This window comes from Puma concolor, chromosome D1 (genome assembly GCF_028749965.1).
Source record: "Puma concolor isolate L17-30 chromosome D1, mPumCon1.1.hap2, whole genome shotgun sequence".
Classification (NCBI taxonomy): Eukaryota; Metazoa; Chordata; class Mammalia; order Carnivora; family Felidae; genus Puma; species Puma concolor.
Window position 1 is genome coordinate 5,019,262 of NC_141676.1, and position 19,598 is coordinate 5,038,859.

The 19,598-nt window shown below is 60.0% G+C and overlaps 2 protein-coding genes across 3 annotated transcripts; one reads left to right on the forward strand and one right to left on the reverse strand.

The window, feature by feature from the left end:
- The first annotated feature begins 150 nt into the window (after positions 1 to 150).
- On the forward strand, positions 151 to 3,433 carry PPP1CA (protein phosphatase 1 catalytic subunit alpha). Its single transcript, XM_086676777.1, has 7 exons — positions 151 to 310; positions 855 to 986; positions 1,139 to 1,369; positions 1,961 to 2,065; positions 2,459 to 2,682; positions 2,766 to 2,900; positions 2,975 to 3,433. Exons 1-7 carry the CDS (start codon positions 256 to 258, stop codon positions 3,083 to 3,085), a joined length of 993 nt encoding a protein of 330 aa, XP_086532903.1. The 5' UTR covers positions 151 to 255; the 3' UTR covers positions 3,086 to 3,433.
- On the reverse strand, positions 3,207 to 9,097 carry RAD9A (RAD9 checkpoint clamp component A). 2 transcript variants are annotated; one of them, XM_025915686.2, is made up of 11 exons: positions 8,901 to 9,097; positions 8,744 to 8,814; positions 8,210 to 8,338; positions 7,672 to 7,786; positions 7,492 to 7,591; positions 5,793 to 5,902; positions 5,573 to 5,682; positions 5,429 to 5,493; positions 5,215 to 5,355; positions 4,246 to 4,450; positions 3,207 to 4,160 (listed from the first exon to the last, which is right to left on the reverse strand). In XM_025915686.2, exons 1-11 carry the CDS (start codon positions 8,932 to 8,934, stop codon positions 4,065 to 4,067), a joined length of 1,176 nt encoding a protein of 391 aa, XP_025771471.1. In that variant the 5' UTR covers positions 8,935 to 9,097; the 3' UTR covers positions 3,207 to 4,064. The 2 variants fall into 2 exon arrangements, with proteins under 2 accessions (XP_025771471.1, XP_025771472.1); XM_025915687.2 differs by having other exon boundaries at positions 5,215 to 5,337; positions 8,901 to 9,095.
- Between the last annotated feature and the right edge of the window lie 10,501 nt (positions 9,098 to 19,598).

Here is a 19,598-nt window from a genome sequence, read left to right on the forward strand (position 1 = left end):
CTCAGCGCAAGCCCCGCCCCGCCCCGTCACCTATGCCCCGCCTCCGGACCGCCGCGGCCGCTGCTCCCGGCGTCCGGCGGGGGCGCTAGAGCGCGGGGGCAGCGCGCGCGGGGCGGGGCGGCAGGCCGAGGAGGCGGGGCGGCAGGCCGGGGCGGGCTGGGGCGGGCGGAAGGAGCGCCAGGCCGGAAGGAGGCAGCGGGAGGGCGGGCGGCAGGAGTGGGCCCGGAGCTGCTGGGCCGGAGCGGCGGCGCCGCCATGTCCGACAGCGAGAAGCTCAACCTGGACTCTATCATCGGGCGCCTGCTGGAAGGTTGGCCGGGGCGGGGGAGGTCGGCGCCCGCCGCGCCCGGGCCCCCTGCCTGGCCCGGAAGTGGTGCGCGGGCGGGCCTGCCCCTCCCAGGGCCAGCTTCGACTGGGCGGGGACGGGCCGCGAGGTCCCGCCGCTGCGGCTGCCCCCCAGTCGCAGCGCGCCTGGGGGGGCTCCAGGGACTCCCTGGCTCGAGGGGACAGCCCCCTCTCCTGGGCCCGGGGCGCACGGGTCGACCTGCGCTCTCGGGGCGAGGGAGAAACCTAAGAAACCTAGCTCCACCCCTCCCAGGGGTCCTGCGCCGTAGGGTAGGGTGGGGTGTTGGATGGCGGGCCCCTGGGCACAGCAGACCCCCCCTCCTGGAGGGGTCCCGACCTGGGAGGCCCGAGGCGGAGGTCCTGGGAGGCTCAACAGCGACAGCTGCCCCTGGGGCAAGGAGGGGCCCAGAAGGCCCTTGAGCCCCCAGATGTGCCCATAGGGCCCCTTGCGTCGTCCACCTTCCTCCTGCCTGAGGGACCAGAGTCTTGATGCCCCATTCCGTCCCCAGTGCAGGGCTCGCGGCCTGGAAAGAATGTACAGCTAACAGAAAACGAGATCCGTGGTCTGTGCCTCAAATCACGGGAGATTTTCCTGAGCCAGCCCATTCTTCTGGAGCTGGAGGCACCCCTCAAGATCTGCGGTGAGCCCCCTGACCAGGCCCCTTTTGCCTTCTGAAAGTGGAATCTTCCTCCCCTCCAAGTCCTTGGATTGCTCCTCCCTGGAGCCCAGACTTGGTCCTGGGTTCAAGTGTAACCCCTGCACCTAGTGCTGAACAGGTTCTCTGGGTCACAGGTGACATCCATGGCCAGTACTACGACCTTTTGCGGCTATTTGAGTACGGCGGCTTCCCTCCAGAGAGCAACTACCTCTTCCTGGGGGACTACGTGGACCGGGGCAAGCAGTCTTTGGAGACCATCTGCCTGCTGCTGGCCTATAAGATCAAGTACCCAGAGAACTTCTTCCTGCTCCGTGGGAACCACGAGTGTGCCAGCATCAACCGCATCTATGGCTTCTATGATGAGTGTGAGTAGGCAGAGTATCTGGGGTTGCCCAAGTCCGTGAGGGACTCCGCTACTCAGTGGGACCCTCACATTGGCCTGGCAGTAGAGGTATTAGTGTCTGACAGGTACCTGCAGAGTATGAGCTCTATGAAGGGTGCACGTCGGTTCATGGCTCTCCACCCTGCCCTCCTGGCACGGGGCCTGGCACTCAGGAGGGGTCTGGTGAATGGCTGTTGACTGAGGACCATATATATTCTCATGTGGGGCCCTGCCTGATGACACTCCCCTCCAGTACATCCATTAAGCACTTAGGATGCCTATTTGGACTGGGTTCTGTCTACCAGAAGCGGAGATAAACCAGACCTAGTCTTGGCCTGGCCCTGCTCACCGGGTGGGGGTGGGTTGTTCCATATTGGAACTCAGGTTCCTGTGGACTCCGCTGCTTTAGAATTCTTCCAGGACGGCTGGTAGGCAGTGGAGTCGGGGAAGGGGGGCAGGGAAGGGGGCTTCTGTTGCCTTCCATTCTTCCCCCAGCTGTGTCTGAGCGGCCCACAAGTGTGCCAGGGCAGGGGGGGGGGCAGCTGGGCCTCACGAGGCATCTCCCTCCTGGCAGGCAAGAGGCGCTACAACATTAAACTGTGGAAAACCTTCACCGACTGCTTCAACTGCCTGCCCATTGCTGCCATTGTGGACGAGAAAATCTTCTGCTGCCATGGAGGTGAGGGTGTCTCTGAGGCACGTTGTGGAAGGAATGTCTGGGAAGGAAGAGCCCCAGGCCACATCCCAGGGGTCTTGGTTTGCATGTCACATCTTCCAGAAAGCCCCCCCCCCCCCCGCCCCGGCGTTAGGTCGCACTCACCCCCATTTTGGCCTTGGCATCGTGAATGTACTTTGTCTCCTTTGTTCAGAGAGCTCTTTGGTCCTTGAGGGCAGGAACCTGAAGAGGCAGAAGGCGAGGACTTCTGCCCGCCTGGCCTCCTGGGACTCTGGGAGAGAGCCAGGTGGTGGTGGGTGAGGGGAGACTGACCGGCAAAGGCTTTCTGGAGCAGGAGGGCTTCGAGGCTGGTTTGAGAAAAGTGACCTGTGTCCCCCTTCCCCCCACGCGCCCCAGGCCTGTCCCCGGACCTGCAGTCCATGGAGCAGATTCGGCGTATCATGCGGCCAACAGACGTGCCTGACCAGGGCTTGCTATGTGACCTGCTGTGGTCTGACCCTGACAAGGACGTGCAGGGCTGGGGCGAGAATGACCGTGGTGTCTCCTTTACCTTTGGGGCTGAGGTAGTGGCCAAGTTCCTACACAAACACGACTTGGACCTCATCTGCCGGGCACACCAGGTGGGCTGGCCGCCCTGGGCTGGGGGGGAGCCGGGGCCTGGTAGCTAGCACCTACTGAGCTAACTGCCCCCATCCTCCTCCAGGTGGTGGAAGACGGCTATGAGTTCTTTGCCAAGCGGCAGCTGGTGACACTCTTCTCAGCTCCCAACTACTGTGGCGAGTTTGACAACGCAGGCGCCATGATGAGTGTGGATGAGACGCTCATGTGCTCCTTCCAGGTGGGGATGGGGAAGGAAGGGGCCCGTGACCCCACGGCTTAGCCCGTGAGCCTGACCAGCTTTGTCTCTTGTAGATCCTCAAGCCCGCTGACAAGAACAAGGGGAAATACGGGCAGTTCAGCGGCCTGAACCCTGGAGGCCGGCCCATCACCCCACCCCGCAACTCCGCCAAAGCCAAGAAATAGCCTCCACGTGCCCGCACTCTGCCCCAGATGGTGGATTGTACAGAAATTATGTGGCCGTTGGGGGGTTCGTGCTGGCTCCCCCCAGGCCCACCTGTCACGGGGAGCACGGAGCCTTGGTATATTTTTCTTTTTCTTTTTTTTTAATGAATCGATAGCAGCGTCCAGTCCCCCAGGGCTCCTTCCGCCTGCACCGGCGGTGGCGACAAGCAGGACCCTGGGGCTGAGGCTGCAGCTCAGGGCAAAGCAGGGCCAGATGTGGGTTTCCAGCCTCGCTTGGCCTCAGGGCCAGCAGACAGATCCTGGGGCGACCCATCTGGTCTCTTGAATAAAGGTCAAAGCTGGATTCTCGCCACGGCCTCTGTCTCCCTTGTCCCAAATACTGAGCCTGGCAGCCCTTCTGCCCAGAGCCGCTTGGGAGGACAGGCTTGCCGGGCATGGGGCGCCAGCCAAGGCAACCCCAGCCACAGGCTCGGGTCCACGGGGGCTTAGAATTCCAAACCAGGGCCAGACAGCATAGAGAAAGCAAGAAAAATAGTCTGCCGGCTAAAGGGATCCCAGGAGCGTGCCCAGGGTTTAAGGAAGGGACACGTCATGGTTGGCAAAGCCGGGAGAGCAGCAGGGGCCAAGAGCCCCTTTGTGACTTTTGTCTTAGGGAAGGCAGGTGTCCACCCTGGCTGCGTAGTTAGGAGTCTGGCCTGAAGGCCTACGGGGAGGAACAGGTGAGGGACCTCCCATCAGGTGGCAGCTCAGTGCCAAGCCTGGGAACAGACATGATTGGTTGGGAGTTGGTGAGGGAAGACAGGACCCAGGCTAGTCACAGACAGCTGGGAGGGGTCTGAGGTGGGGACAAGACCAACCAGCTCCACTCCAGCACAGCCTGCCTTCACCACCCACCAGGGCAGAGATCAGCTCTCTGGGGGAAGGGGGAGGCCGTGGCTTCGTCTAGTCCAGGGCCTCTGGACACGGGCTTGTTCTCAGTTCAGCCTTCACCCTCACTATCTTCAGCCAGCACAGGGCTGGGGCCGGGAGGGGAGTGTGCAGGGGCGAGGACGGAGCCAAAGAACAGCGAGCGGAACTGGAAGGGAGCAGAGGAAGCGGGGTGAGTTCTGGAGGCTGCTCCCTCCTTGCCTCCCACCCCTGCCTCCATCTCCAGCTCCTACCTTCTTGGGGGGGGGAGTCCCAGGCTCTATACTGGGCTCAGTGTCGTTGTCCTCTGAGTAGGGGCCAGGGCTAGAAGGGGGCTGGTGGCCAGGTGAAAAGGACACAGAGGGTACTGCCCGGGAGCCCTCGATGTCTGCAGTAGTTTCCATGGCGATCATGTAAGAGTCAATGTCGTCATTGGCAAAGTCATCCAGGTGGGGTGTGCTGTAGGCAGGAACACGGTGTCAGGAACAGGGAGAAAAGAGGGTACAGAGCAGGGCCCCTCCTTAGAGGACTCAGAGGGGGCTGTAAACGCCTTGTGACCAGTGATGATCCCTCGGCTTTACTACTTTCTCATTTAGTTGGAGGGGAAAAGACGTAGTGGTTAAGTGGAGGCTTCCTGCAGGGAGTGGACCTGGAATCCATTTGATCAGCGTTCAGATCAGGGCCTGAGGGAGGCATCCTGGGAGCGAGTTTAGCTCAGTTTGGGTAGGGGAGCATCAAATCCTCTGAGCTAGACCACCTGGGGCCAAAGCCTCCTCCTTCCCGGGAGACAGAGCTGGAGAGCACTGGGGCCCAGGGACGTGCTGGGCGGGGGGCCAGACTAAACTTCCTCTGTTTCAGCTACACTGGGCCCATCCTCCCCATCCCACCTGCCCTTCCAGCCACCTGCTTTCCCCAGCCCCAGGCAGCTCCCTGCCTCCCAGCAGCCTGTTCCCTCCCTGGCCTGGGAAGAGGCTCAGAGGGGAGGACTCAGCCAGAGAAGGAAGCCAGCCCGACCTTGGGGACACTTCCCTGGGTGGGAGGGATCTCTGAGCACAGCTGATCAGGAAGGCTGAGCCTGCGGGGCTGGAAGGGGCTGTGAGTACTGTAGGGGCTGGGGCCTGACAGGAAGTGTGTGTGCTGGGGGTGGCACACGGGCCGCAGGCTCAGGCCAGGGTACAGAGATGGCAGTGGGGAGGCGTGGGCAGGCGGGTGGGCATCCTCACCTGTGAGCCTGGAGCGGAGGCGCCAGCCTGTGTAGCTCTGGGGAGCGCAGGTCCGACTCGGACATCGTGGCCAGGACGAAGTGTCCGTCCAGCAGGGAGTCCTTGATGGCAAAGATGGCTGGCCTAGGCAGATGACAGGTCCTGGGCCAGGTCAGGGCTTTTCAGCTCCCGGCAGCCCAGAGCCTCCCCTCCCACACCCGAGGCTGGGAATTACCTGCCTGGCACATCGAAGTGAATGCTAAGAGACAAGTTTGCGGACTCTGCGAAAGTCAGGAGTCCCTGGGAGTGGAGAGGCAGAGCAGTGAGCCTGGGCGGGGCCGGGAGGGCAGGGTGGGGAGCGTGTTGGGGGGAAACTCACCCGGAATTCCTTGAGGCAGAAAGTGATGGCCACCCCTTCCTGGGCCTGCAGCTGCTGGAAGTCCTCCTCCCCGATGCTCATCTCCGTCACCATGGCTTTGACAGTCCTGTCTGGAGGCAGGAGCAGGAGGAACGCAGGCCTCTGGGCCCTGTCCCCTCTTACCCCAGCTGCCCCCCCCCCCCCACCCTGAGTCATCCCAGGCCGCATCTGGCTCCCTCACCTGCCTCCTCCTCCTGGTAGCTGCGCAGGATGACCCTGCGGCCAGAGCCGATGCCCAGCGTCACTTCTGCCAATGTGGGGGGGAAGGGCTGAACAGCCTCCCCCAGGACCCTGTGAGGAGGGCACAGCATCACACCAAGGCTTAGCCCTGCCCAGGGCCTTCGCTCTTGGTGAGCTGAGGCAGAGCTGCGGCGCGGGTTATTAGCGCACAGACACCTACCATGTGCCAGGCCTAGCACGCCCTGGGAGGGAGGACAGGGTGAGGAGGACCTGGTTCCTACCTCATCCAAAGCTCTCGGGCTGTTGGAGAAAAGTCCACCGCAAGGGATGGGGCAGACCAGAGCAGAATCCAGAGGAGGTAACAGAAAGGATGGGCTGTTGCATGGGCCGAACCAGGCAGGCAGTACCTGCCCACCGAGGGGTGGGAAACCACAGCGGCGCCATCTATAAACTCGGCCTTCAGAAAAAGGCCTTAAATCTTCATCTTTTTAGAATACACGTTAACAAGTATTCACGTACGAGACAACGTCTGGAATCGGCCTCAAGACAACTGAGACAGGAGTGGGCATCTGCTTCTACATATATTTGAAATTGTCCATGAAAAAAGGAAAAACAATTGCTCATTAGAAGAAAAAAATAGCACCCAAATCCAGACTAGAGGTGACACCCTTCCCTCTTCCTTTACCCAAAGGAGTCCTGAGCGCACTATCCCAGCAGAACTCAGAGAAATAGACTGTAGGGACTCAAAGGGAACTTCAGATACCACACCTTATGGCTACCAAAATGAACATGACCTTGGGTTACTCAAATACAAGCAGCATCCAGCAGAGGGTGGGAGGGGAGCTACCCCTCTCCACACTAGTGTTCTCCACTGGAGCCCCCATCTGCCAGGTCCTGCACTGCCCCTGGGTGTTCAGATTTTCCCAGAACAGAGCCCCACCCCCATGGCTGCGTATTCAGGCAGCCGTTCTGGACCATGACCTCCCGGTCCAGCCTCCTTCCTTGGGCTGCGGACTCCTCAAATCTACAGTCCAGGCGGATAGGAAAAGAGGCTGCTCTCGAAAGAACACAGTCCCAGAAGGATGACCCCACCAGAGAAGGGTTTTGAGCTCCTGAGCCACAAAGCTTAAAGATGGACGTTCAAGGCTGTTCAGGCCAGAGAGAGGATTTACGTGCAAACCAAAGACATGCTTGGTTGGTTGCCTACTTGCTTTTTTTCTTTCTTTCTTTTTAAATATTTTTTAAAGTTTATTTTGAGAGAGAGAGAGAGAGAGGGCAAGTGAGGCAGGGACAGAGAGAGAGGGAGAAAATCCCAAGCAGGCGCCACACCCAGCACAGAGCCCAACACGAGGCTTGATCCCATGACCCTGGGATCGTGACCTGAGCCAACATCAAGAGTCGGATACTCTGAGCCACCCAGGTGCTTCAAAGACCTGCCTTCTAAAAGAGGAGTCAGAATGGGTCTGAATGGCCAGAAAGCCAAGCTGGACCTTTGGGGTGGAGAACACAGGCTCCTGAAGATACTGAGGACCCTGGGGCACCGCCCTCCTCCATTCCAGCCTCTGCCTAAGAGCCAGACCAGACCCCGACAGCAAATGTAGAAGAGAAAACGAAGAAGGCATCTCCTTAAATTGACTCTTGAAGCTCCAAAGAAGAAAAAAAGACCCACGGCTCAGCTTGTAGCCAGCCGACAGACTCACCGCGCGGGGGCACGGAGCACATGGGAGCACAAGGCTGGGTCGAAGACGGCCTGCAGGGACTCGCATTCCTGGAAGGACAGGTTGTGAGTCTTCCTCACCCCTGGATGGGCAGACAGGGTCTCAGTGGGTCTTGCTAACCTCCACCCCAGGGACCCCGTGGCCAGCCGGCTGCCCACTCACCGTATCTGCAGTGCAGCTGGACCACCAGGCGGCTGTTCCTGCCATTCAGCGAGATGCAGCATCTCTCCACGGTCTTCTCCACCATCGCCAGCGAGCGGAAGACGGCCAGGAACGACTGAGCGGGGCAAATCCATCGGCTCAGTGCTGTGCCTCCACCGACCAGCTTCCACATCCCAGGGAGGACCTAGCCATCCCAGGCTCAGCACTGTCACAGCAGGAAAGGACCTCCACAACGTGCAGAACGTTTACGCCTTTCTGGGCCTTTGTTCATGCTGTTACACCTGTCTGGGATGCCTTGAAAGACCTACTTACCTTTCAAGGCCCAACTTGAATATCACCACTCTCTCCAAACCCAGGCAGGATCAACCACCCTCTCTGTATCTCCCGTTATGCTCTGTGGTCTTTACTGTGCCCCTCACTGCATTTGACACTGGCTCGCTCCTGCAGTACCTCTCCCCAGTCAGTATCTACTGAATGTCCCAGGGCAGACACATTCCAGGGCAGCGGCACAGGGCCGCTGATGAGGGAAGGGCCTCACCTTCATCAAGATCTTACAGCGCAGGGCTTCCTGACCAGGGGTGGCTGCCTGGTACTGCTGGAAGAAGAGTGGGGCAAAGAGGAAGCAGGCATAGGCAGAGCGAGAGGAGTTCACCGTCCGGAGAGAGAGCTGGGCCAGGAAGAGCAGGGAAAGGGATGCGGTCAGGGGGCAGAGACGGCCCTGCCCTCTGGCTGGCTTTTGTCGCACACTTGCCCTACTGTCCTCCGCCGGCACCTGTGGAAATCCTCCCTCTCGGTCCCGTCAGCGGATGCCTTCTCCCCGAAGCCTTCCCTGAGTCCCTGGCGGCACTGCTCCCACAGCAAGGGGTCTACATACTCTGCCTTTTCCCCTAGTCACCCCCCACCCGCCACCGGGCACTTCAGGGACCAGGGAAGATGACAGGGCCCAAACTGACGCCACAACAACGGGGTGGGAGGAGGGGGGAACAAACTCTGCAGACAAATCTGCCCAAGGGCATCTGGCCTGATGGGAGGCGAAACCGGCTCCCTGCTGTAATCCCACCCACCCCCTCACCCCGTCTTCCAGGGGCTCCAGGTAGAGCTCATCCCCGATACGGGACAGGGAATGGACGGCCTTGCCGAGCACTGCGGGGAGGAGAAAAGAAACGGGGGTTAGGCTGGCATCTCCCGCGGTTCCACGTGCCCCCGCCCACCGGTCGCCCCCAACTCACCCTTCACGTTGCCGCCCGTGACCAGACACTTCATGCTGCGCCCAGGACCGGGGCCGGGCCTGGCCCGCGACCGAGCTGAGACTGGCGGCCGGCCCGCAACGGATCCCTACCCAACCCCGGGGAGGCGGCTGGTCCCCGGGTCTCGCCCGCCGCCGCGGGGCCCCCGGGGGTTCCCTTCCCGCGCACCGCCCCCCGGAAGCCCCGCCCCGCATTCTCATTGGCCCACACGCCGGCGCCTCCGTCACGTGAGAAAAACGCACGCAGGCTCCGCCGTCACGTGACGGAGTCCTCGGTCTGGAGGCGGGCCGCGCGGGGACTGGAGCCGGGAGCGCCGGCCCCTGCGTTTTCGCGCCCCTGGGCAGCGGGCCGGCCGGCTAGGCTGGGCCTCGGCGGCTGCGCACCCGCGGCCGCCATGGAGCGAGCACCGGGCTCGGAGCCCTGAGATGTACGGGCTCGCCCGCCTGGCTCGCTTAGTACAGATCTTCCTGGGTGTCGTCTGGATACCTGGTCGAAGCTGGACCTTCCGCACGGACACAGCCGCAACCACCAGTTCTAAAGAGACTAAATTTGCTTCAGGATCTCAGGGTGGGAGGTTGGGAGGTGGCTGTGCATTCTGGCTTGGAGGATCCGTCATTGATCTTGAAAAACAGATTATCGGGGCTGAAAGGGGTAGAAGGGTGTACCTAGCAGGGGCAAGCGGGAGTAAAAGGTCATTGGTGCGTGGGCTTTGCCCCTGGTCGGGGGGCGGGGGGAAATGCTCCGTGAGCCTAGCAGAGGGGTGGGGGCTGCCAAATGATGAGGGACACCAGTGGGGAGCGCTGGAAACATCTTCCGAGCGTAGAGTCACATTTGTGTGACCATTTTTTAAAAGACCTCCCCAAAGGGGCGCTTGGGTGTCTCCGTCGGTTAAGCGTCTGACTTGATTTTGGCTAGGGTCATGATCTCACGGTTTGTGAGATTGAGCCTTTCCTCTGGCTCTGCGCTGACAGGGCAGAGCCTGCTTGAGATTCTCTGATCTCTCTCTCTCTCTCTCCCCCCCCCCCCCCACCTTTTCTCTCTAAAAAAAAAAAAAAAAGACTCCCAAGAGCGTGCAGCCAGGGAAGTTTCCCCCTTGCCCTGGGCCCCAGGTTGCAAGGCTGCACAGTGGAAGGAAAGTCTTGGAGGGACTTTCTGAGCTCTAGCCCGCACAGCACCAGGGTTCCTAGGTTCCTAGTGCTCTGAAGGGACTTGGGCATCGCTGAGTTCCTTAGGGTCGGGGCTTGGCCTTGTCCCTCTGGTATTGTCTGCAGTGAAGAATCTATTTGTCTACCTGCCCCTTGCCCTCCAGCTCCTGGCCTGCAGTTCTGGATCCCCCTTTTTCTCTCCCTCTCCTGCCCTAGGTGCAGTTTCTCACAAGTCTTCCCTAGAGCACTGGTGGAGGTTTTTTTTTTTTTTTTTTAAGTTTATTTATTTATTTTGAGAGGGAGAGAGAGACAAGAGGAGGGGCAGAGTGAGAGAAGGAGAGAGGGAATCCCAAGCAAGCTCTGCTCTGTCAGCGCAGAGCCGCTTGTGAGGCTGGAGGTCAAGAAATGTGAGATCATGGGCTGAGCCTAGATCCAGTTGGATGCTTAACCGACTGAGCCACCCGGGCACCCGTGGGGGAGGTTAGTCTTGCCTTCCAAGGGGATCAGTGCAAATGGCACCACCTTTACCCAGGCATTTAAGTCAGTACTCTGGGAGTCATCCAGTCTCCATCATCCCACGTTACAGTCCTTTAGCAAGCCCTGACTGTTCCACCTTCCAAACAGGTGGCACCCACGTCCATGGCCATGGCCATCATCCTGGCTTCAGCCACCATTCTCTCTCACCTGGATGCCTGTGGGAGCTCTCTGAGTGCTCCCCTGCCTCCAGCCTGTCTTCTCCAGTCTACCCTCCATACAGCACCAAAGTGACCTTCCTAAAATGTCCCCCTTCTCACATACTGGCTCCTGTTCCTGGGGCTCAGCTGCACTTGCTCGACCTCAGATAGGTCTTCTCTGTGCCGCTCCCTCCCCGCCTTGAATTTGAAATAATGCAACATTATTTCATATACGTCTACTTAAGGTGCTGTGATGAAACTTCCAGCTTCTTCCCACAGTCCCATCCTTCCCTGGACAGTAGCTGCCCTTCCCCCCACCCCACCCCCACATTCTGTCAAAAAATAAAACCCACAAAAGAACCTAGCATTAGCTATTCTCTTCCTTTCCTCCTCTCTCCATATCCCTCACTCTCTTTTTACCCCAATGTAACTCAGCTTAGCCTTCACACACTCTCCACCGTGGCCCCACACCTGTCGCCTGGGCAGCCCAACTGGGACAGGAGCAGATGTCAAAGCTCCTGGAAGGCGAGGAGGGGGCACAATAATCACACAGTTGTGCCTCTGCCCCGACACCTCTGATGCTGTAGGGCCCTGTGGCCTTGAGGTCTTTGGTGCAAGGCCTGGGGGAGGGAGAGAGAGACGTAAACTCTCAGGATGTTTAATGAATCTTCAGACATACACCCACACACATAAAGCCTTTAGGATTTTTTTTAAGTAATCTCTATGCCCAGCGTGGGGCTTGAACTCACAACCTCGAGATCAAGTGTTGCATGCTCTCCTGACTGAGCCAGTCAGGCACCCCTCTTTAGGATTCTTAATGAGTCTTTTCACTCACACACACACACACACACACACACACACACACACACCCTGCCAGAGGTCAGTTATCACCTGACCCTTCTGAAGGGCTTAGGCCAGAAAGGAGCCTGGAGCTGGGAATCAGGGGTCCTGGGTCTCTAGTCTGTGCTTCACCACTGACTCGCTGTGTGACTTGAAGGCCCCTCTCTGTCTCTGCGGCTGTGTCTTCATCTGTATGACGTGGCTGGCGGTGTGAGATGCTCACTGAGGTTCCTTCCAACCTTGACGTGTTGTGATCCTGAAGGGGCCCTCGGCTTTCCTGGGCCCGTCATCTGGCCGCAGTTCCGGGAGGAGTTGTAATTGGCTGTCCTGCTCCCCCTAGGCTGCGGGACTGGAAGGATGTTCTCCTGTCTGAAACCAGGCAGCCTCTCTGGGCTTGCAGTTGGCATAGGCACCGATGCCTGTCAGGTCCGGATGGAGCAGGAGGCACAGTGTGGGGGGGGGGGGGGAGGGCCTTGCAACCATGAGGCGCACCGTCTGTTGGGAGGGGAATAGGAACCCAAAGGCAGTTTGGGGTCTGTGCCGGAAAAGACCCGGGACAGCCCCAGCCCTGCTCACAGTCTCCAGCAAGTCAAGGCCTTTTTTTGGCCCTCGGCTTCCTCCCTGATAAAATGAGAGGGTTGCACGAGATGCTCTCTCAGGATCCTTTCAACCCCCAAATTCCTAATCTTCACCCCACAGGTACCAAAGTATGTAAGATATGGATGCAGGAAGGTGGTTACCATTTCAAACGTTTAAAATAATTATCTGCCGGGGCGTCTGAGTGGCTCAGTGGGTTAAGCGTCCAATTTCGGCTCAGGTCATAATCTCACGGTTCGTGGGTTTGAGCGCCGCGTCGGGCTCTGTGCTGACGGCTCGGAGCCTGGGGCCTGCTTCGGATTCTGTGTCTCCCTGTCTCTCTGTCCCTCCCCTGCTTGCACTTTGTCTCTCTCTCTCTCTCTCTCAAAAATAAATAAACATTAAAAAAATTTTTTTAAATAATTATTTGTTGATGGGGTTCCTGTGTGGCTCAGTCAGTTGAGCTCCTGACTCTTGATTTTGGCTCAGGTCATGATCCCAGGGTCGTGAGACTGAGCCCTGAATTGGGCTCTGCGCTGAGTATGGTGCCTGCTTGGGATTCTCTCTCTCCCTCCCTCTCTCTCTGCCCCTGCCCCGTTCACACTCTCTCCCCAAATAAATAAACCAAAACAAACAAACAAAAGCATGTACTGAACGACAAGGGTATAGCATTCGGAGAGGTTGCAGGACAGGCTGTCTGTCGCGGGGGACTGATGGCATTCTAGGCCCTGGTCTGCCCCGATCTGGCTCCACCGCTCCCGGGCTGGACACATCGCTTCTTTTCTCTGAGCCTCAGTTGTCTCACCTGGAAATCGGGGGGAAGGGGCAATACCAGTCCTTCCCTCAAAGGGCTGTGTGAGAGTTCACTCGGTCCGCGTCCGTGAAAGCTCTCGGTACACACCGTGGGCGTTGCCGCTGTTACTGTCGTGGCTCACCATCCCCGTCTCTGGAGTGTCCCCTCAACCTCTTGTAGGGTCAGGACCAGAAACAAAATAAACCAGCGTGGACGGAGTCCCGGTGAATCCCACTAGGAACCTGGGAGGAGAGCCCCCCCCACCCCGGAGAAACAATACACAGAAAGGCCTGGAGGCCCGGGACTGGTCAGGGGGCTCCGGCGGAGGAGGCAGAGGTCAGCCCCGCAAAGAGGCTCGGTGCTGGGAGCCTGTGGCTGCCACCACGGGGCCGCCCCGCAGTCCTGGGCCCTCGGGGCCCTCGGCGTCGTGGGGAGAATGAGTCCTCGCTGGCCTGGCAGGCTGCCACAGGCCGGCACGAGGTGCTGGCTGTCCTCGCTCTGCCGGTCGCCCCGCGCGCAGGCCGGAGACCCGGGCTCCTCAGGCTGCAGGCTAGAGGTGGAAGGCAGATGGGATGGAAACTTTAAACCCGCAGCAGGGATGCGGAGGGGAAGCTCCGGCTTGTTCACCAGAACCTGGCATGCTGGAGTTACAGGGCCCCCTCGGAGCGCGAGTGAGGTAAGTTTAGGACAAATCAAAGGCAGCGTGCTTCACCCAGCAGGGGAGGACCCCGATGGAACTCATTACTCCAAAATGTGGTCTCGGCTGGAAATATAAATAGCTGCACAAAAGGTTTAGATAAATCCATGGATGACAGTTCCATTCGTGGGTTGGAAGGGGAAGGAGGCTGTTGGCCTGCTGGCCTGCGGGGAAGGCATCGGGGAGGCCACCTGGCCTCCCTCAGACCACCCCTGGGGGCCCCTGTCGGAGACCGGCTTCCTCGGGCCGCAGAGACCCAGGAGGCGGCGGTGCTCCTGAGGGCGGCAGCCGGGCCTGAGTCCCCGGGCCCTCTTCGCCGCCTCCCCGTGCTCCCCATCCACTGCCTGGGGAGACCTGGACACCACCAGCTCTGTGCCAAGCGTCCTGGCCAGGCTGTCCCTTAAGGGACCAGTAGAGGGAGACAGACACCGCGTACAGCCCTGGCTTCCAGAGCAGAGACCAGGCTGCTCTGCCCTGGGCGAGCGCCTGTGGGTGCCAGCTGGGTGCCCAACGCTGTGCTACGCACCCAGGGAGAAGGGGGCCTAGAAGCCGTCCTCCCTGGCCGAGATGGGGTCACCAGAGGGCAGGGGGAGCGCAGAGAGACTTCAGGCAACCGGGGTCGGGCAGGGGGGAGGCCACTAACTGAGAGCAGGGCCCCGGCGACTCTGGAGCCATCTGGCCCTCCGTCCCAGCAGCCCCGGAGCCCCTGGTGGGCAGGGTGTGGGTCTCTCTATGTCCACGCTGTTCCTCGGGGCACATATAGGGGGTGCTTCCCGAATGTTTGTTGGGGGGCTGCGCCCCACCGGCCTGAGTGCCAGCTCCTCCCCAGCCCCAGACACGGCTTCCAGGCCAGGTGTGGCCTTCCCCTCTTTGCCACCCAGACCCTCCTCGGCCCCTTTCCAAGCCCTGCCTGCCCTCTCCTTCCTCTGCACCACAGCCCTTTGTGCGCCTTGAGTCCTGGGGCCCTCTGTCATTTCACGCATTTCGCAGCGGCTGGCGAGTGCTCAGGGTGCTCTGGTGGGAAGGACGGGACCTCTGAGAGGTGCCTGTGGGGGCCGGGGAGGGGTGAACTCCTCACAGACCCAACCACCACTCGAGTGTTGCAGACAGATGGCCTGGAAGCCCGGACGGACTTGCGCCCAGTACAGCCCGGACCCCTTGACTCCACTCAGAGCCCCCTGTGCCCTGAGTGTCCACCCTTCCCCCTCTGTCTCTCCCTCCATACACGCAGCCCCCCCGGGGTTGCAAAGTCAAATGCTCCGAACTGGTCGTCGTGGGAGGAGGGTTGAACGACGGCGCAACTCTCCAGTCTCGTATCTGTGTCCTGTGGTCTACGCCCAGCGTCACACGGTCAGGTCACGTGGGGGTTGTGGGGACAGGCTGCAGGAGGAAAGCAGGTCTGAAGAACAGAAAAGGTGCAGACATGTGGGCACGGGGACTGGAAAGGGGGAGGTGGCGTCATTAGCCGAGACAGGAGGATAGGGCACGACGGGGCAGATAACAATAATATACAACGTTATCAAGTGCTGAGTGCCGGAAATTTGACTTGTATTAGCTCAATTGTCCTTACTCCGAGGAAGGTACCATTATCATCATTCCTGTTCCGTGCAGGAGAAAAGTGAGGTGTAGAAGCGCCAAGTGACTTGCCCAAGGTCACACAGCTAGCGACGCCCTTACTCCTTGTCACTGTCCCAACAGTGCTGGGATGGCGGTCACTCGGGGTGGGACTCCAAGTCATCTCAGGGAGATGCTGTCTGTCCTCTGACCCCTGGGGCCCCTGAGGAACCCAGACAGTCTGGAGAAAGCCGGGGAAGTCTCAAGGAGGGAGGCCGGTAGGGAGGGAGGGGACAGAGCGGGAGGAGCCGGCAGTGACTCAGCAGGGCAGGATAAGGATCTTCCAGCCCAGGGAGAGGTAACCCCACTCCTCTGCCAGGGGAGACGGAGTCACGGAGCCCGAGGCATGGGTTGGCCAGGGCAATGGAACATCCTGGGAGGATGGCGGGGAAAGCTCCTGGCAGGCAAGGGAGGAGTTGAGCATCTGGGGCTACCCCTTTTGCCCCTGCCTTCCGGTACCCACTCATCACCCAGACATCCTCGCAGATGGGGAGACGAAGCCTCGGTCGGGCAGGGGAGAGGCAGGCGGCAGGGCCCGGTTCCCCTCAGCTTCACGGGGAAGCAGGGGGCAGGTGGGCGCGCTGTCCTCTGGGAGGCTGAGCCCGTCCAGGTGTGGGTGCAGGACGCAGGGCAGGGTAGGGCCGTGGCTGAGGTAGGAGGAGGTCCTCAGCACCCTGGGGTTTCCGCTGACATCACCGCCAGCTCAGGGTGAGGCGGGGCCCTCTGGGCCCGTGCCCACTGGAGGGAAAGGGAAAGTGCACAGCCCTGCTGGTGGCCCCCAGGCCTGCAGCCAGTGGCGCGTGCACGAGGTGATGGAGAGGAGGCCTCCCGTCAGGGATGCGGATCCCGGGGAGCCCCCGGCAGCCCAGGCAGAGCCTCTGAGCCTACCTGGCCCTCACTTTGCAGGCGGAGTAGTAGGGCCCTCGGAAGCCCAGGGAAGCCCTCTCCCTGGCTGTGGGTGGGTGGGGACCTAACACGCAGTTCGGTCCTCATTCCGTGATTCAAACCCACTCGCCTGCTCCTGGAATCTACAGTTCTAGCTGAGGGGACTGGAGCGCTTTTCAGGGGGCTGACTCTCGCCAGCCCAGGAGGGTCCAGGTCAGGTGCCTGCCCCCACGTGCCACACAGTCCATGTCAGCAGTGGGCAGAGAGCAGGAGGGCCCAGGTCCCCCGCTCCAGGCACAGGGGGATTCTCTTTCTGTCCAAAGGGACATCTTAGTGTCCCATAGCGGCAGGCTGGCCCCAGCTTAGATAACCTCATAGCCAGGGGGCGCTGGCTAGTCCTGGTGCCTCTGGAGCCCGCTCTCGGCACCCAGCCCCTTCCCCTCTCGGCGTGCCCCATGTTGGCATCTGAATGGTGTAATTCAAAGGGCAGACGGTGCTGGGTTCCAGTCCTGGTTCCGCCACTTGTGTGACCTGAGACAAGTGACTTCATCTTTCCAAGCCTCAGGGACCTCACATACAAAATGGGTAAATCACAGCTCCTGTTTTCTGGGGTTACAGCAAGAGTCAAATGGTCTCGTCCACGAAAAACCTTAGCACAGGACCCAACACGTGGTGAGAGCTCAGTATGTTTAAACTATTGTCATCAGTTAAGCCTTAGGGTCCTAAAAGGAGTAAAAGTGTCACCAAGAAATGCCAGGCATTGCAGCAGGCACTGGCAGGCCCCTGCCTCTCCTGCCAGCCTCCACCCCTCATCCCCATGGCCCCGTGGGGCTCCTGTCTGTGTACTCAGGACATGTTTGGTCAACACGTGAATGAATTAGTGAGTGTCCTCACTTACCTCTGTGGGCTTCGCCAACACTCTCATTCCTGCCGACCCATCAGGAGGGGGCTGGATCAGAGGCTTCCCTAGTTCAGGAATCCACGACATCCTTGGGGCCCAGGACCCCTTCAGTGCCAATTTTCTGCAGCTGTGTGGGACATGGGATTTTGGGGGTGTCTGGAATGCCATTCCTGGGGGTACCAGCTATGGGAGTAGGGAGGGAAGGTGAGTGGGAGAGGTCTAGCCTGTCCCTGAGCCCAAACTGACTCACCCCACCCCCTTGGAGGGCAACTGAAGCATCGCCTGGTGCCAGACCTGCCCCCCTCCCGGCCACATCCCTTGGGGTCTGGCCTGCCACTCCCTGTGGATAAGGCCTGGAAGGCCGGAGAGGCAGCAAAGCAGTGTCCTCCTCATGAGCTCCCCGATCTCCCACCATCCTGTTGGGGAGGAGGGCACAAGGGGTCATACCCCATTCCACGAGAGGCGATGGCTTTTCCCAAGGCCATGCCGCTGGCCAATTGGAAGCCCCTCGTCCTGACTCCCAGCTTGACTCTCCGCAGAACAGGGAGCCCCGTGGGCCAGGGCCAGTGCTCCCTCGGTGCATCTTCCTGTGGCTCCAGCTATATTTCCCACCCTGAAGCTCCACCTCCTCCCAGAGCTCTCCTGCCCTTTCCATCCTCTGATCTCTCAGTTTAAATGAGTGCCCCTTGTCACCAGACCATGAAATTCTCAAAGGCAGGGGTGGGTTTTCCTTCCCTCTTCTGTCTTCCTAGCGCCTAGCACCCAGCAGGGTTTCGGAAACTTCTTGCACACCATGTACCAAGACAGATGGCTCTGGGGCTCAGGGGGCAGGAGTCTCCTGTAACCTCTGCCCTGCCCTCACCAGCAATCCCGGAACAAGAATCCCAGTCTGAGAGCCACAGGGGAGTGGGAAGTTGACATCCCCAACTGGAAATCAGAGGGCAGCCCCCTGCGCCCCCACGCCACAGAAATCCTGGAGGGGGAGCTATCACGCTCTGCCTCTCCTTTCTTCCTTCTCTCCCCCAATTCCCACAGCCCACCCTATTTAGCATTTGGCAGCAGAAAGGCAAGGTCTTTATTCCAGCCCCCACCCCAACCCACCTGGCAGCTCCTAGCCTCCTGCCTTTGCCCAGACATGGCAGAGGGGCACTGGCAGCTTGGAGATGGAGCTGATTTTCCCCTTGGCAGTGGGGAAGATGGTGGGGGGGGGGGGCTTGGCCACCCCCTGGTTGAGGGGAGAGGGCAGGGATGCAAGTCTAGACAAGAGGCAGAGGGAGAAGGCGACTTCTCCAGCGTGCAGTGTCACCGTAACAAGCTGGGTGGGTGTGGGGGGTGGCTGTGTGTAAAGTCAGTTGTCCCTGCTCCCCCTTGGCCTGGGTCCCCATTTCAGGGCCACAGGCCCTCAGCTACTGCAAAGCAATGTTTTCTGGCCTCCCGAGGCGAGTATTTGCTGGGCGCGCGCGGTGGGATGGGGGGGTGCTCCCCTTCCACGGCAGTCTGTTCCTCTTCCTCCCTGGGCTCCTGCCTCCTCCCTCCTTCCTACTCCCACCCAGTTACTTTTCTGCCCGTCCCTTCTCTCAGCCCCCCACCTCCTCCCCTCTCCCTCTTTTCCCTTTCTCTCCCGGCCCCCTCCTCCTCTCCCGAGTGGGGGCTGCTTTCTCCCTGACTCAGCAAGGTGCTTTATAAGGTGCTGAGGGGGCTCAGCCAAATCCAAACCACATTGTCTGTGCAGACACTCTCCACAAGGAGCAGGCTGCAAACGAGGGGAGGACGAATTGCACGCCCCACTTCCCCACCGTTCGTGGCTCCCTCCTTCCGAAAGGGAGGCTGCTTGAGGACCTCATGGCTGGCCTCAGTGCCAGTCACCCACTGGACATCTGCCTTCTTGACCTTGGCGTGGGCATCAAAAGATCTCAGGGCTCACCCGCCAAGAATGTCATTGAAACTGCAGAGTTCTGGCTGAGGTGGGGGGGAGGGTGGGGGGAAGAGGGAGGCCCTGAGCACTTTTCAGAAGGACACCCCCCCAAGACAGGTTTCCTTAAAGCTGCTACTGATGCCACGGAAAGCCCCCTGCCCCCAACCCCCAGCCAGCTCCCCTCTCCCAGCTCTTTTTCTCCTTGTTTAGAAAGAAAGGAGGAAAAAAAAAAAAAAAAAAACAACCCAACAACAAAGTCTGTCCCACTCCAGTGAGGTAATTGAAAACAAACTTCTTCCCCACCCCCCCACCCCCCCACCTCAGTCCACACAGTGCAGAAAAGGGAAGAGCTGCCCTGGGAACCTAGCGCTGGTCCTGACCATGCCGCCTGCTCTGACCCGCAGGCTGGAGGGGCTGTGGCAGGGCTGGCGGGGCACCCTCCTTTCTTCAGGGACATGGACACGGGGCAGGAGTCGTGGACTGAAGAATCTGATGCTGTTGGGGGGCCGCGGGGAGGAATCACCTTCCAGGGTTGGCCCACCACCACCTCTCCCACTTTGAAAAAACAAATAAAGGACAGAAGCAACTTATTACCAAATGGTTTAATTGGTGGTCTGGATCTAGAGTACTCAAGCCTTGG

Excerpts from the sequence above, each read along its gene's own strand:
- PPP1CA (XM_086676777.1), top strand. The coding sequence starts at position 256 with ATGTCCGACAGCGAGAAGCTCAACCTGGACTCTATCATCGGGCGCCTG. Across the intron at positions 987-1,138 it reads GGCACCCCTCAAGATCTGCG|GTGACATCCATGGCCAGTAC; the intron begins GTGAGCCCCCTG and ends TCTGGGTCACAG. Across the intron at positions 1,370-1,960 it reads CTATGGCTTCTATGATGAGT|GCAAGAGGCGCTACAACATT; the intron begins GTGAGTAGGCAG and ends CCCTCCTGGCAG.
- RAD9A (XM_025915686.2), bottom strand. The coding sequence starts at position 8,934 with ATGAAGTGTCTGGTCACGGGCGGCAACGTGAAGG. Across the intron at positions 8,339-8,743 it reads TGGAGCCCCTGGAAGACGGG|CTCTCTCTCCGGACGGTGAA; the intron begins GTGAGGGGGTGG and ends TTCCTGGCCCAG. Across the intron at positions 5,903-7,491 it reads GTGCTCCGTGCCCCCGCGCG|GGTCCTGGGGGAGGCTGTTC; the intron begins GTGAGTCTGTCG and ends CCCTCCTCACAG.